The sequence below is a fragment of the Coenobita brevimanus genome, chromosome 103 (genome assembly GCF_032717465.1).
Source record: "Coenobita brevimanus isolate Jiangsu-jjx chromosome 103, ASM3271746v2, whole genome shotgun sequence".
Taxonomy (NCBI): Eukaryota; Metazoa; Arthropoda; class Malacostraca; order Decapoda; family Coenobitidae; genus Coenobita; species Coenobita brevimanus.
In genome coordinates, this window is record NC_137056.1 from 31,905,311 (window position 1) to 31,922,093 (window position 16,783).

The window sequence follows — 16,783 nt, forward strand, 5'->3', positions numbered from 1 at the left end:
AGGATAAGAAGTACAGTAATCCCTCCAATATCCGATGTAATAGAGCCCAGGGCATGTCCGGATAGTGATCTTGTCCGGATATTGGGCCCCAGCCTCCTGGACTTGTACTTATGGACCCTAACTCAGAAAAACACCTATATAACTCCCTCTGGACATGTATTGCACCTATTTAAGACCCAAATCACACCAATAAGGGACATAAAAGACTCAAATAAATGCAAAAGAACCATAAAATGAGGTTTTAGAGGTGAGTTTATACAATATTAAACATTCTGGGTACTTACAAGTCCCTGGCTACTGGACTGGTTTGAACCGCCAGTTTGCAGTCCACAGTTAATCCTCTGCACTCTAAATTCTAATTTCTTAACACTGCACAACACTGTAAATTCCCGTGTGCTCCAGTGGCGAGGTATTGCAGTTTATTCACTGTTTATTCACAAAAAACAAGCACATGTGGCTTGCACTGCTATAAGCATCTGCTCTCGATCAGATTTATGCTGTGACTGTTGATGATGGCGTGGTAGCAGAGTTGCCAGATTGCAATGGCCACATTACCAAACTCCTCAATTTCCATTACCATTTTTAATTTTCATTACCAAATTCATAAAGCTAGCATCTATTCTTCACTAATTATATACACAAGTGGAAATACATGTAATCACTCTTCTTATAATTAACAACATGTTGATTATTATCATGCTATATAGGCTGCCAAATTAATCAGAGAGAGCAAACAATCCACCATCTCCATCCTGTGTATCCTCATACATGTGAAAAATCCATTTGGTAATGCATTATTCTGATTCATTACCAAACGAATTTTTCATTACCAAATTGGCCCACACTTGGTAATGAAAAATATCAAATGGTAACCCTGACAGGAGAGGGGGGAGGGGGGAGGAAGGAAGGGGTGAAGGGACCATGGTGTAACAGCTGTTCGGCATCATGCGGCAATTTCAAATTACGGGTGGGAAAAAAGTCAGATGTTTTTCGAATTTTTTTGCGGTTTTTGGCTCATTTTGGGAATATTGGATCCCGGGACGATTATGTCCGGTTAGTGAGGATGTTCAGATATTGAGCGTTCGGATATTAGAGGGATTACTGTAATTCATGAACGATGTGATGTTAAAAAGCTTGTTGACAGTAGAGGTGAAGAGAGTTTATATATATGGATGAGATGGTCAGGTGGAGAAACTGGATATACGAGGTGCTACCCAAAAGTTCCAGTAATTTGAATATTGTAGGAAAATAAGTGAAAGATAAAAATGGTAGATTACTAGTGGAGAACGGAGAAAAAGTGAGCAGATGGAGAGAACACTTTAAGGAATTGTTGAACGTAGAGGATGGAAGTAATGCGAGTTTAAGTGGCTGGGGAATGGCTGGGAGAAGGAGGGAGGTGAGAAGACAGGAAGAAATCAGTAGGATAGAAGTTGTGGAAGCAATGAAGAAAGTTAAATCGGGGAAAGCCCCAGGAATTGATGGAGTGTGTGGTGAATTGCTGAAGCATGGGGGAGAGATAGTAGTAGAATGGATGTGGAAGATGTGCAGATTGGCCTGGGAGGAAGGTAGAGTCCCAGAGGATTGGAAGTCAGGTATAATTATTCCCTTGTACAAAGGAAAAGGGGAAAAAGAAGTGTGTGGTAATCATAAGGGCATTTGTCTTCTTAGTATAATAGGAAAAGTGTATGGTAGGATACTTATTGACAGAGTTAGAGAAAGAACAGAGAAATTAGTTGGAGAAGAACAGGGAGGCTTTAGGAAGGGAAGAGGTTGTGTAGATCAGATATTCATTCTTAGATCTTTAGTGGAAAAGTTTTTAGAGAAGGGAAAGAAGTTGTATGCAGCTTTCATGGATTTGGAGAAAGCATATGACAGGGTGGATAGACAAGGATTGTGGAAAGTGTTAAGAATATATGGAGTAGATGGGATGTTGTTGAATGCTGTGAAGAGTATGTACGATGGTGCGAAGGCTGCAATGCGTGTGGATGGTGAACTAAGTGAATTTTTCTCTTTGAAAGTTGGGTTGAAACAGGGATGTGTCATGTCTCCATGGTTGTTCAATCAGTACATGGATGGGTAATAAAAGAGGTACAAGGTAGGGTAGTGGATGTTGGAGTGGCCCTGGTGAGAGATGATAGTGTTTGGAAACTCCCTGTACTGTTGTTTGCAGATGATACTGTGTTGTTGAGTGAAGACGAAGGGGAGCTTCAAGGCTTGGTGGATGAGTTTGAGAGTGTGTGTAAGAAACGGAATCCAAAGGTGAATGTAGGGAAGAGTAAAGTGATGGTCTTTGAGAGAGGTGAAGTCAGTGAATGTACAGCGAGGTTGGATGGTGAGGAATTGGAAAATGTGAGTACGTTTAAGTACTTGGGTAGTGTGATGAGTAAGGATGGAGGTTTGGAGGGTGAAGTGCTTGAAAGGGTACAGCAGGGAAGAAAGGTTGCTGGTTCTTTGAAAGCAGTGATAAGAAACAGGGAAGTGAGCATGGAAGTGAAAAAGTTACTACATGACAGTATTGTGATACCAACTCTAACGTACGGAAGTGAAGCTTGGACGTTGTTGGAAGGACACAAGTCGAGTGAGAGCAGTGGAAATGAGTTATTTAACCCTACACCGCGGGCATGTTTACCGATGTTTTGCGTGTGCCACGGGGTTATTCGGGCTCCGACAGACTCTCAAAAAATATTTGCCAAAAATCAGTTATTAGTCCTAGAATATTAAAATTATATATGCTTATGGCACATACCTTCAGCTTTCTCCTGGAATGTTTGTTGAGCCTTCGTCAGTTACCGTAGGACTTGTGGAGACCTCTGAAGTTGGGTAACGAAGTCTCCACTTTACACTTCCCGACAACCCGTAATATGATTACCACAGCCAGATATTAACACTATAAACACTACTCTATGATTTTCAAGTAGTTTGGGATCCATACTCCAAAAAAAAAAACCCACTGTGAAAGCAATGAAATTTATGAGCGCGTCTGACCGCCGTACTTGCGCTAGTTCACTCTTGGTACTCTGTCATTTATTATTCATAAAACCCCTCACACTTTATATTTCTATTACTATATAACACTTATATATATCTACAGTCTTTATCCGTAAGTTTCCTTCAGTAGTATTAGTTTATTGTCACTGTAGGGATTCAACTTCTTTCAGTAAAATACGTAGCATTCACTTTCTCGTCCTGTATACTAGCATTGAGAGTGAATGTCACTTTCATCTTCACTCTCATAACTCATAGTATTCAGACATGCTAGAGTGAAACTTTCACTTTCATTACTCATAGGGTATATACTCGTATTCTTATAATACTACTCATTTACATTTCTATTTAGGTTCTCTATTTTATTTACATTATTTACATTTCTATTTTTTTTACACTGTGTTATGCACTGTCACTTGAAGTAACTTATAAAACTATTTTCCATTGTTCACTTATATTTACATTCATTACTTTCACTTGCTGTTTACACATTATTTACAATTCCACTTGCACTGTTTTACTCAACAGGAAGATCGTAGTCACTCTTTTATCAATTGTCAGCCCTTTACCTCTTTCCACACGAGGTTTAGTAGGGGTAAAGGTCACAGGGGCCTTTGCATGGGGGTGAAAAAGGCCCTGAAGTCAGCAAGAGGAACAGACACGTACCTCCTCTTCGGAAGATGTGAGAGAACTGATAAGGGAGGGCCGGCCCGGGTAGAGGCCTACTTAGGGGATATTCAGTACTACCAACGTAGCTCTTGAAACAGCTATGTATTTCACTGAAATGATTGGCAGGAAATCTAGACAATACATTATAAATTAGGTAGTTCCAGGTGAATGTAAATATCACTTAGGCTTCTCCCTTCCCTCCTTATATGTATATTTATTACGAAAATAGATTATATGGCATATTTCAAGGGGAAAAAAACAGCAAAAATTAGCGAACGAGTGCACGTGAGTGAGGTGTTGTCAGGTGATAATTAGCCAATTCCAGGTGTATGGCACTCTCACTTACCTTATTTCTTTCTTGTATATATTATTTGGTATAAGAATAGGGCATAGGGCTTATTTCAATGGATGAAATCAGTGAAAAATTCCAGGGAAGATTTACTTAGCGTAGCACGGCCGGGCAGGCGAGAGGATAGAGTAATGGAGGGGGGGTAGGGAGGGGAGTCAAGAAAGGGGAGAAATGGCTAAATTGTCAACAATGGATGGGAGTACAGATGAGATTAGGAGTGCTGACTAGTGTTGGACATTGACAGTACTGATAAATGATACAAGCCCCCACTTGGAAGCCCGGGTGAATTCAAAATAACACAGAATCACAAAAGCGACGCCCCACGTTATGATCCCTTGCTCCCAAGCGTCACGAAAGTGACGCCCTGCGGTTAAGGGGTTAAGAGGAGCCTGTGGAGTCACATAGAGAGACAGGCTGATGAATGAGGATATAAAGGAACATTGTGGTGTTGATGTGGATGTGATAGGAAGCATTATGAGGAACACACTGAGGTGGTTTGGCCATGTGGAGAGGATGGAGGGTGAAAGACTGACGAAGAGAGTGTATGTGAGTGAGGTGTAGGGGGGAAGAGGGAGGGGGAGGCCGAGGATGAGATGGAGGGATGGGGTGGAGAGGTATATGAGAGAGGGGGGTGTGAGTTGGGAGCAGGGCAGTGAAATGGCGGGGGACAGGGCGACTTGGAGGCGATTTGTTTGTGGCCACCCCAAACGGGATTGAGGCGTCTGGCAATAGAAAGATAGATAGACCTCCTAGTTCTCACTGTCACCTTCAAAGTAGTCCCCTGGGGCATGTATACAGTGGTCCCAGCATTTTTTCTGCGAGTCCATGCATCCCTGGAAGGCCTCAGGCATGATGGTTTTGAGCACCTCCTGCAATTCTGTCTGGATCTCCTCAATCAAGTGAAATCGACGTCCTTTCAGTTGTAATTTCAGCTTGGGAAACAGGAAAAAAATCACAGGGGGCAAGGTCAGGTGAATAGGGTGGTTTAGGACTGACTACTTTGTTAGTGGAAGCCAGGAACTGCCGGACAACAATTAATATGTGGGTGGGGGCATTGTCATGATGCAGGACCAAGTCCTTGTTCTTCCACTGTTCTGGACGTTTGCAGCGGATGTTCTCCCTCAGACAATGCAAAACTTCACAGTAAAACTTTCCGCTGACAGATTGACCGGGTGGGACGAATTCCTTGCGAACAGTCTCTTGGATATCAAAGAAAATGATCAATATCGACTTGATATTGCTGCGAACGTGACGTGTTTTTTTCGGCCTCAGTGAATTGAGAGACTTCCATTGCGATGACTGCTGCTTTGTCTCCGGGTCATAACTATAAACGCATGATTGGTCACCAGTTATGACCTTGGAGATGAAGGTGGCGTCGTCTCTGACCTGATTCTTGAGCTTCCTGCAAACTGCAACGCGATGTGCCTTCTGCTCGTCACTCAGCAGTCTTGGCACAAATTTTGCAGCGATGTGTCTCATGCCTAACACGTCTGACAAAATGCGTTGCATGCTCCAGTACAACAGTCCAACGATGTCACAAACGTCATGGATAGTTCTTCTGTGATCTGCAAGGATAGCCTGACAAACGTTTCCAATGTTTTCTGGTGTTGTTGCCATTGACGGTCGTCCAGAATCGTCATCATCTTCAGCGGATGTTCATCCTTCCTTGAACTGCCTGTACAGTACCAGAAAAATGTTATGCTTTAGGACATGGCATTGTCACCAAAGGCATGCTGAAGCAACCGGTGAGTTTCTGCAGCCGTCTTCTTGATCTTGAAGCAGAACTTGATGCAGGTTCTTTGTTCCGTGAGGTCCGCCATTGCAAAACTGCCAAACCACCTACACACCACATTACAATAGTAAGCATAGGTCAACAACACGTCCACTCACAGACACGTCCGGGTCCACACTGATGCACAAGGGGTGCTGCTGACTCCTCCTAGTGGCAAAACCCCAAACAGTTGGCTCCCTCTGTTCATATTACTGGCGCTTTTGGGTAGCTCCTCTTAAGTGTGGCAGTTGAGTCTATATGAGTGAGTTTAAAAGTAGGGGGAAGCATGTTAAGCCAGGAAGTGGATGGATGTAGTTAGAGAGTGGGTGAGAATACAATGTATGGAGGGTGATGAGGATAGAGAACTGTCAGGAGATGTAGTTGGTCCACTCACTCGATGTTGTGCTGCCCTCGGGTGTCTGCCTTTTCCTCCCCTCCATCCTTCTTTCCTTCCATCCTCCTCTGTCTTTCTTTCCTTCATTCTTTCTTCGTCCTTCTGCCTGCGTGTGACTTTACGCTCCCTCTTCTGTCTTTCTTTCCTTCATTCTTTCCTCTTCCTTCTGCCTGTGGGTGACTCTGCAATGAGAGAGAAGGCAAATGGTTTCTTGTACACCAGGAAACCATTTACTATGCTGGGTGGTAACCATATAACCAGATTTTGGCACCTGGTGGTTTAGTGAGTAATTACTGCACTCCAATCGGATTACCACTTTTTTTTTTTTTTTTTTTTTTTTATGCGAGGAAGAAGGAACCAAAGGCCATGAGCCCGCAATAACAGTTCCCTCCAAGAGAAAAACAAAATACAATAGAGAGCCAAATTCAAGATCCGATTATTTCGAGATGCCTGGACACACTGCGTTTGAAAGACTAGAGATCTTAGGCAGCAGGAAATACAGACAGAGGGAGACAGTTCCAGAGTTGACCTGTTGCATAAATGAAGGACTGGGAGTAACGGTTAACTCTTGCATTAGAGAGTTGGACAGAAAAGGGATGAGAGTTTGCTGCTAGACGGGTGCTACGCCCCCGTCATAGAGGTGGAGGAATGCATGCAGACAGTTCAGAGGAACAGTGACCATTAAAGTAGTGATAGAAAAGAGATGAAGATGCAACAGTGTGGCGAAGAGACAGAGGTTGAAGGGAGTCAGTAAGAGGAGGAGAGTTAATGAGACGAAAAGCCCTTGACTCTACCCTATTGAGAAGAGCTGTATGTGGGGAGCCTCCCCACACATGAGAGTTGTACTCCACACAGGGGCAGATAAAACCCCTGTATAGAGTCAACAATTGTGCAGGGGTAAAGAAAGAGCGGAGTCGGCTTAGCACACCTAATCTCTTGGAAGCAGATTTTACAAGAGATGTAATAAGATCTTTCCAAGATAAGTCCCGAGTAAATGAAACCCCAAGCATGTTCGAGGATGATGCAGGATTAAGCTGAATATTATTAAACTTTAGTGGGTATACCTGTGGAAGATTTTGTCGGGTTGATAGGTGTAAGAACTGAGTGTTAGATGCATTAAAAACAACCAGATTATTTTAAACCCAATCAGAGATACGAGCCAAGTCAGACATTAGATGTGCCATAGCCTCATCCCTGGTTTGTTGAAGTAACTGCTGAGATGGGCGTTGCGGGAACCGAATGGAAAGGTGAAGGGTGGAGTCATCATCATATGAGTGGATAGGGTTTGATGTATAGCTTAGGTCATTGATGAATAAAAGGTAGAGAGTTGGTGATCGAACAAAGCTCTGAGGAACACCACTGTTGATAGATCTAGGAGAAGAACGATGGCCGTCTACAACAGCGGCTATAGAACGACCAGAAAGGAAGCTAGCGATGAAGGCACAGATAGAAGGATAGAAACCGTAAGAGGGCAGTTTGGAAATTAAAGATTTTTGCCAGACTCGATCGAAAGCCTTTGAGATGTCAAGTACAATGGCAAAGGTTTGGCCAGAGTCCCAAAAGGAGGATGACAAGGAATCTGAAAGGTAGGTGAGAAGATCCCGAAAGGAGGATGACAAGGAATCTGAAATGTAGGTGAGAAGATCACCAGTGGAGCTTCCCTGACGGAACCCATACTGACGATCAGAAAGAAGGTTGTGATAGGAAAGATGCCTTAAAATTTTTCTATTGAGAATTGACTCAGTAGGATAGAAGTTGTGGAAGCAATGAAGAAAGTTAAATTAGGGAAAGCCCCAGGAATTGATGAAGTGTGTGGTGAAATGCTTAAACATGGGGGAGAGATAGTAGTAGAATGGATGTGGAAAATGTGCAGATTGGCCTCGTAGGAAGGTAGAGTCCCAGAGGATTGGAAGTCAGGTATAATAATTCCCTTGTACAAAGGAAAAGGGGAAAAAAGAAGTGTGTGGTAATCATAGGGGCATCTGTCTTCTTAGTATAATAGGAAAAGTGTATGGTAGGTTACTTATTGACAGAGTTAGAGAAAGAACAGAGGAATTAGTTGGAGAAGAACAGGGAGGCTTTAGGAAGGGAAGAGGCTGTGTAGATCAGATATTCATTCTTAGATCTTTAGTGGAAAAGTTTCTAGAGAAGGGAAAGAAGTTGTATGCGGCTTTCATGGATTTGGAGAAAGCATATGACAGGATGGATAGACAAGGATTGTGGAAAGTATTAAGAATATATGGAGTAGATGGGAAGTTGTTGAATGCTGTGAAGAGTTTGTATGATGGTGCAAAGGCTGCAGTGCGTGTTGATGGTGAACTGAGTTAATTTTTCTCTTTGAAAGTTGGGTTGAAACAGGGATGTGTCATGTCTCCATGGTTGTTCAATCTGTACATGGATGGGTAATAAAAGAGATACAAGGTTCGGTAGTGGATGTTGGCGTGGCCCTGGTGAGAGAGGGTAGTGTTTGGAAACTCCCTGTACTGTTGTTTGCAGATGATACTGTGTTGTTGAGTGAAGACCAAGGAGAGCTGCAAGGCTTGGTGGATGAGTTTGGGAGAGTGTGTAAGAAATGAAATCTAAAGGTGAATGTAGGGAAGAGTAAAGTGATGGTCTTTGAGAGAGGTGAAGTCAGTGAATGTACAGCGAGGTTGGATGGTGAAGAATTGGATAATGTGAGTAAGTTCAAGTACTTGGGTAGTGTGATGAGTAAGGATGGAGGTTTGGAGGGTGAAGTGCTTGAAAGGGTACAGCAGGGAAGGAAGGTTACTGGTTCCTTGAAAGCAGTGATAAGAAGCAAGGAAGTGAGCATGGAAGTGAAAAAGTTACTGCATGACAGTATTGTGATACCATCTCTAACTTATGGAAGTGACGCTTGGACGTTGCTGGAAGGACACAAGTCAAGAGTGAGAGCAGTGGAAATGAGGTATTTAAGAGGAGCCTGTGGAGTCACTTGGAGAGACAGCGTGACAAATGAGGATATAAAGGAACGTTGTGGTGTGGATGTGGATGTGTTAGGAAGCGTTATGAGGAATACACTGAGGTGGTTTGGCCATGTGGAGAGGATGGAGGGTGAAAGACTGACGAAGAGAGTGTATGTGAGTGAGGTGGAGGGCGGAAGAGGGAGGGGGAGGCCGAGGTTAAGATGGAGGGATGGGGTGGAGAGGTACATGAGAGAGGGGGGTGTGAGTTGGGAGCGGGGCAGTGAAATGGCAGGGGACAGGGCGACGTGGAGGCGATTTGTTTGTGGCCACCCCGAATGGGATTGAGGCGTCTGGCAATAGATAGATATATAGATAGAATTGACTCGAAAACTTTTGAAGTGCAGGACGTTAAAGCAATTGGATGATAGTTGGAGGGTTGGGAATGGTCACCCTTCTTTGGGACTGGCTGAATGAGAGCAAACTTCCAGCAAGAAGGAAAGATATGAGTTGACAGACAGAGCCGAAAGAGTTTGCCTAGGCAGGGTGTAAGCACAGAAGCACAGTTCTTGAGAACAACGGGAGGGACTCCATCAGGCCCATATGCCTTGTTAGTATTGAGGCCAGTGATGGCAGAAAATACATCAGCTGAAGAAATTTTAATGTCAGCCATGAGGAAGTCAGAAGGGGAAAGTGATGGAGGAACAGCACCGGAATCGTCAAGGCGGAATTGGAGGAAAAAGTCTGTGCGAAGAGATCTGCTTTATCAGTAGAAGAAATAGCTACAGAACCATGAGAGTAGAAGAGAGGAGGGAAGGGTGATGAGGTAAAGTTGTAAGAAAGGTTTTTGGCAAGGTGCCAGAAGGAGCAGGAAGAATTCGAGTTGGAGAGTTGAGAGCATTTAGTATGGATGAAATTATTTTTAGCAGAGCGAAGAACAGACTTAGCACGATTCCAGGCAGAAACGTAAAGATGATGTGATTCAGAGGTGGGGTTTATTGCTCATGTAATGCCACTCAGGGCTGAGTGAGGCTGGTCACTGTCATCCTAAATGTCAGGACCAACTTGCCTAGCCCCAGGGTCCTATGCTCCTCATGGGGCAACGTAGGATTGGATGATGATGATGATGAATATATATAAGTGTATAAACTTAGTAGTCAACATATTTACTGTATGTAGTTTGATGTAAAGTGCAACTGTAATAAACTAAAAATAAGTGTGGATGATTCTGCCTTGGAGGCAAAGCCAGGATTACGTAGGATTGAACAGAGAGTGAATGAGTGTCAGGCACATTTCGCTGGGCATGCTGTTAATAGACCTCCCTATGTAGTGCTTTGTTTTTACTCGCTGGTGCTGGGGAGAGATGCCTTAATGTAGTGGCAGTGTTGTAACCAGGTGACTCCATTACGTGGATTTACAAATGTCTGATTTCCCCCAAAAGTAGGATGGTGGACTGCAGCAGCATACTAGGTTCAGTTTGTAGCCCATTCAGTTTGCATCTCAGATGAACCAGGGGCTGCAAGTACTGTACTATTATCCTCTACTACTATTTCCACGCTTTCAGAACCTTACCACACCCCATCCTCAAATAGGAAAAAAGAGGTTTGTTTGATGTTGATGATGATGTACTGGACAAATTTAAAACCAAATGAGCGATCAGCCTTTTGTCAATTTTTATTATCTGTATTGGTTGATATTATTGTGGTAGGTGGGGGCACTCACCATCCACTCACTCGATGTAGTGCTGTTCTCGGGTGTCTGCCCTTTCCTCTCCATCCTTCTTTCCTTCCATTCTCTTCTGTCTTTCTTTCCTTCATTCTTTCCTTGTCCTTCTGCCTATGGTTGACTTTACACTCCCTCTTCTGTCTTTATTTCCTTCATTCTTCCACTTCCTTGAGCCTGTGGGTGACTCTACACTGAGTGACAAGCCAAATGGTGTCCTGTGCACCAGGAAACCATTTAGTATGCTTGGTGGCAACCATATAACCAAATTTTGGCGCCTGGTGGTTTAGTGTGTAATTATTGCGTTCCAATCGGATTGAGCCGGTGAAGGTTTATATCCAAGGGGTGGTTGAGGTTGATTGCTCATGTAATGCCACTCAGGGATGAGTGAGGCTGGTCACTCTCATTTTAAATGTTGGGACCAACTGCCTAGCCCCGGGCTCCTATGCTCCTCATGGGGCAGTGTAGGATTGAATGATGGATGGATGGATGGATGGTTTATATTGTTTCTTAATCTGAGTTGACAAAAGATAATAAAAGAGACATCATCATATTTAAGATGTTAATTGGGGATAGTTTGCAGAATAAGAAGAGACATCATCATACTGAAGATGGTAATTGGAGATAGTTTGTTGAATAAACGTCATCATTCATTGTTTCCACCCCATACGGAATTGAGGCACCTGGCAATAGATAGATAGAAAGGTGAGAGTTGCTTTGGGAAAAATAAGTGACTGTTTCTATAAAACCCTTCACTAAAAAGTAGACTGAGTGTGGAGACTGCAAGTTAAGTCCATGAAGGTGTGTTAATTCCCATGTTAAAGCAGGGTATGAGAATGGAAGGTCAAGAGCAAGAGCAAATGGAAGTAGGATTACTGAGGAATGTGTCTGAAGTGCTTAAAAAGGATAAAATAAGAAGTAATGTTATTCATGAAAGATGTGAAGTTAGAAAGCTTGTTGACAGTAGAGGTGAAGAGAGTTTATATATATGGATGATATGGTCAGGTGGCGAAATTGGATATAAATGGGGTGGCAAAATGAGTGTATATGAGTGAGTTTAAAAATGGAAGGAAGCATGTTAAGCCAGAAAGTGGATAGATGTAGTTAGTGAGTGGGTAAGAAAGCAGGGTATGGAGGGTGATGAGAATAGAGAACTGTCAGGAGATGTAGTTGGTTGAATGAATAATGTATGAAGCGCATGACAATTTTTTTTTTTTTTTTTTTTTTTCTTTTAATGTATATAAGGATACATACACTTAGTAGTCAACATATTTACTGTATGTAGTTTGATAAGTGCAATTGTAATAAACTAGAAAAAAGTGTGGATGATTCCACCTTGGAGGCAAAGCCAGGATTACACGGGATTGAACAGAGAGTGAATAAGTGTCAGGCACATTTCGCTGGGCATGCTGTTAATAGACCTCCCTATATAGTGCTTTGTTTTTACCTGCTGGTGCTAGGGAGAGATGCCTTCATGTAGTGGTAGTGTTGTAACCAGGTGACTCCATTACCTGGGTATACAAATGTCTCTGATTTCCCCCAAAAGTAGGATGGTGGACTGCAGCAGCATACTAGGTTCAGTTTGTAGCCTATTCGGTTCGCATCTCAGATGAACCTGGGGCTGCAAGTACTGTACTATTACCCTCTACTACTATTTCCATGCTTTGAAAACCTTACTACACCCCTTCCTCAAGAAGGAAAAAAGAGGTTTGTATGATGTTGATGATGATATACTGGACAAATTTAAAACCCAATGAGTGATCAGCCTTTTGTCAGCTTTTATTATCTGTATTTTTTTATATTATTTCTTAATCTGAGTTGACAAAAGATAATAAAAGAGACATCATCATATTAAAGATGTTAATTGGGGATAGTTTGCAGAATAAGAAGAGACATCATGATACTGAAGATGGTTATTGGAGGTAGTTTGTTGAATAAAGAAACATCATCGTTCAAAAGATGTTAATTGGGGTAATTTGAAGAATGAAAGAGACATCTTATTGAAGCAGTGATTGGGGGTTAGTTTCTGTCCCCTTTACTAGGGGGCACCTCTCCTAAATTTGATGAAATTGCCTCTTTGTAGCAAGAATACATCACAGAAGACATGCATAACCAGAATAATAGCAAGTTCATTCATCAGTCAGCTCTTTCCTCTCTTCGTTCTTTCCATCCTTCCTCTTCTGTCTTTCTTTTCTTGATTCTTTCCTCTTCCTTCTGTCTGTGGGTGACTCTACACTGAGTGACAAGCCAAATGGTTTCTTGTACACCAGGAGACCATGTACTATGCTGGGCAGTAGTGCCTGGTGGTTTAGTGGGTAATTAAGAACCTCCAATCGAATTGAGATGGTGCAGGTTTATATTCAAGGGGTGGTTGGGGTTTATTGTTCATGTAATGCCACTCAGGGATGAGTGAGGCTGGTCACTCTCCTCTTAAATGTCCAGACCAACTTGCCCGGCCCCGGGCTTCTACATTCCTCATGGGACAACACTGGATTACATCATGAATGAATGAAAAACTTTCATCAGTCATATGACCTCCGTTCCACCATCAGACCACCAGAAGTAAAAAATGTGGGTATAATGAGCAAAGAAGTGGGTGAAATGAGCTGGAATATTGTTATGTAGTTGGGGTGGTGCAAGGAATTATACCTTGTGGAAATGTCCTCTATAGATATAGTGGTTCGAGTGTAGCGAAGGTTTAGTGCAAAATGTCCGCCAAGAGTGAAAGTGTTGTGTGTGTGGGGGGGGGAGAAGGGGTAAAGAGGTGGATGTGAGGGACAAAAAAATTGCTTATACGGACTGGAATTGTAGTTTTGGCTGGAGCCATGAGGGTATAATCCCCCTTTAAAAAGGAAAAAAAGAAAAAAAGTGCTGTAGGATGAATGCTGAGTCCACTTACCTAAGTGTACTCCAACAACAAGACAAGCTCACAATCTTTTCAGCCCAGTCTTGCAGCACAGACAGAAACAGATATAACTACTGAAGGGATTAATCATTAGTCTTTGGGGAATGATGTATCAGTTTTGCTTCAGCTGATGCCAGCCAGTTTCACTCAGCATTGGATCACTGGATCTCTTAATGTTTCAGCATTAAAACTTAATAGTGCTGTCTTTATCATCATCCCAACCTTTGTTTTCTTTGAAAATGGTTGAAAGTAAAGGCAGGGGCAGATGCCATAAGGAATCTCCATAACTTAGACAGTCTCCAAGAGTATCCACTTTGGGTGGATGGAGACTTGATTTGCATGGTGCCAGCTGCCCACATTGGAATTTGAACCATGACAGTGTCAGAATGGCAGCTTCATATTTAAGAGTGCTAACTACTTGAACTGTAATTCTGGCAAAGATGAGGCAGTTAGAAAATTCTTCGTTCTCATTCAGTTGTGAGCCAGATTGGTCAGGTGCTGCGAGGGATCCAGTCAGAGAGAGAAAAGCTACGCCAGGCCCTAGAGTCAGAGTCCAACCTACTGGCCTCACACAGCACCACCACTATCATCGCTGCCCTCAGGAACTCGCTCAACCAGGTGGGATATGTATGGCTCATTAGATAGATGCTTAATTATGGCATTAGATTTCCTTTCTCAGCTCAACCAAATGAAAGTACTGTATCTTAATTCACCAAGCTGAGGCTGATTTATAGCATTACAGTATTTTTCTCAAATGAACTTATTTTGCACATATGTATATATTAGCCATTTGACTGTCTAGATTTTCCACAGTTAACAAACTTGTCTAATGTTATCTTGTAATGTCTGTTTATCTCTACCTACCTCTTATTTTATCTATAGTATCTGTGTCTATCCATCTGTGTGTCTGTCAGCATTAATCTGTCTACTATATCTTCCTGTCAGTCTGTCTATCCATCTGTGTCTGTCTGTCTTTAGATCTATTTGTCTATCTGTTTATATCCATTTATCGCTCTGTTTATGTCTATTTATCTATCAATTCTGCTGACACCTTGTTTCCTTCAAAGAACTCTTCCAAAGAGAAAGGCATAACAGTAGAGCTTCCAGACCACTCACTATCCTTAACCCATGGATTGTGCAATTTCCCTTTTTTATCCCACCCTTTGGTGTGCAAAACATGAAGGGATTTTTTTTTCTTCTTTTTTCATTATTATAAAATGAAGACAAACATCCAGGGCATCATCTGGTGAAAAAAAAAAAAAATTATCTTTTTCTCACAGTCTTGGCATAGGGCCATGCATAAGTTTACATACGGGAGTTGTGAAAAAATGAAAAAAAAAAATTGTTTTTGTTTATTATAAACTTCAAGATAAACATCCAGGGCATCATCGGGTGAAAAGAAAAAAATCTCTCTCTCTCTCCGTCTTTGTGTAGCACCGTGAGGAAGTTTACGTAGGGGTCGAGTTGTTTACAGTGATTCACGGTCAGCACAGCCTGAGCTGTGGCTCGCGACGCTATGCTACCCAGCCTGAGCTGTGGCTCACAAGCCAAGGGTTAAGCATCTCTTTTACTTTATCAAACATTATTTTTCCATTCTCATTATTCACACTATTCACTTTCTTAGTCCTTTTCTCTCATGCTGGTGGTGGTCTTATTCATGCAGTATTTCCAATCACCTCATTGTTATAGTGTTTTCTCTGACAGGAGAGTATATTTTCACCCCTGTTTGTTTGTTCGTCTGTTTGCAAGAATAGTAAAAAACTAAAAGAGAGATTAAGACCACATTTGGTGGGCAGATAGCCCATGTCCCAGGGAACAATCAGTTACTTTTAGGACCAGTCCGGATTGTATTACAGATTCTGGATCTAGAAAACACTTTTTGCTAAACCGTAATCAGCGATGAGAAAACCCAACCCATTATGAAGAGTGGTTTTGAAATTGCGTTGCTCTTGTTGGAGAGATGCACTCACCTGAGTGTCTCTCTAGTCTTCCTTTATTTTCTCCACGTATGTATTGCAGGGAATTTGTGTAACCAGTGATTTTGTTAAATTCCTAGTAAATTTGTGATACGAGTTTAAACTGGGATGGGTTAATTTTGGCTGCAGGTAGGTTAGGGTGGGATAATCTAGGTTAAGTGTAGATTATGATAGGGGAGGTTAGTTAGGTTAGGTTAGGTTAGATTAATTTAGATGATTTTTTTTTTTTTATGCGAGGAAGAAGGAACCAAAGGCCGCGAGCCTGCAATTGTTGTTCCTTCCAAGAGAAAAACAAAATACAAGAGAGAGCCAAATTCAAGATCTGATCATTTCAAGATGCCTGGACACACCGCGTTTGAAAGACTGGAGAGCATAGGAAGCAGGAAATACAGACAGAGGGAGACAGTTCCAGAGTTGACCTGTTGCATAAGTGAAGGACTGGGAGTAATGGTTAACTCTTGCATTAGAGAGCTGGAAAGAAAAGGGATGAGAGTTTGCTGCTAGACAGATGCTACATCCTGTCGTAGAGGTGGAGGAATGCATGCAGACAGTTCAGAGGAGCAGTGACCATCTGAATTAACTTAACTAACCTAGACTGATATAACCCAAACATAAGCTAGATTATCCCAGCCTAACCTAACTCCAGCTTAAATTAACCAAACCTACTGTAAATTAAGCCATCCCAGTTTAAACTCATTTCATGAAATCACTGGTTACACAGATTCACTGTAACATACTGTACATATATACTGCATACTGTAGGTATGCATAGTACGCAAGCTCACAGTATGCGAATTTCATTGTATGCGAATTTCATTGTATGCGAATCTCGTTGTAAGCGAGGACCTATTTTTTATAGGATTTTAGTGTATTTTTCAATAATACGCGAATTGAACTCGTAATAGGCGAGACGGCACCGAAGAGTGGCCCAAATCTGGGTCAGAGAACAGGAGACTACAGCAGAACAGCCAGCACCACCAGCGATGGAGAATGGAGACTTGTCGATGATGGAGATCTGCTGGGCACTGTGTGCCCTAGATAAATTCAAGGAAGAATTCAAGGACATTGAACACTGTCAGTTGCAGGTGGAG

The 16,783-nt window shown here is 42.3% G+C and overlaps 1 protein-coding gene across 1 annotated transcript in view; it reads left to right on the forward strand.

The window, feature by feature from the left end:
- Positions 1-16,783, forward strand: part of LOC145415709 (oxysterol-binding protein-related protein 6-like) — a 521,853-nt gene that overhangs the window by 183,034 nt on the left and 322,036 nt on the right. The window contains exon 7 of the mRNA XM_080284933.1: positions 14,192-14,334. Within this exon, the coding sequence (XP_080141059.1) occupies positions 14,192-14,334 (143 nt within the window). The remainder of the gene's footprint in view (positions 1-14,191; positions 14,335-16,783) is intronic.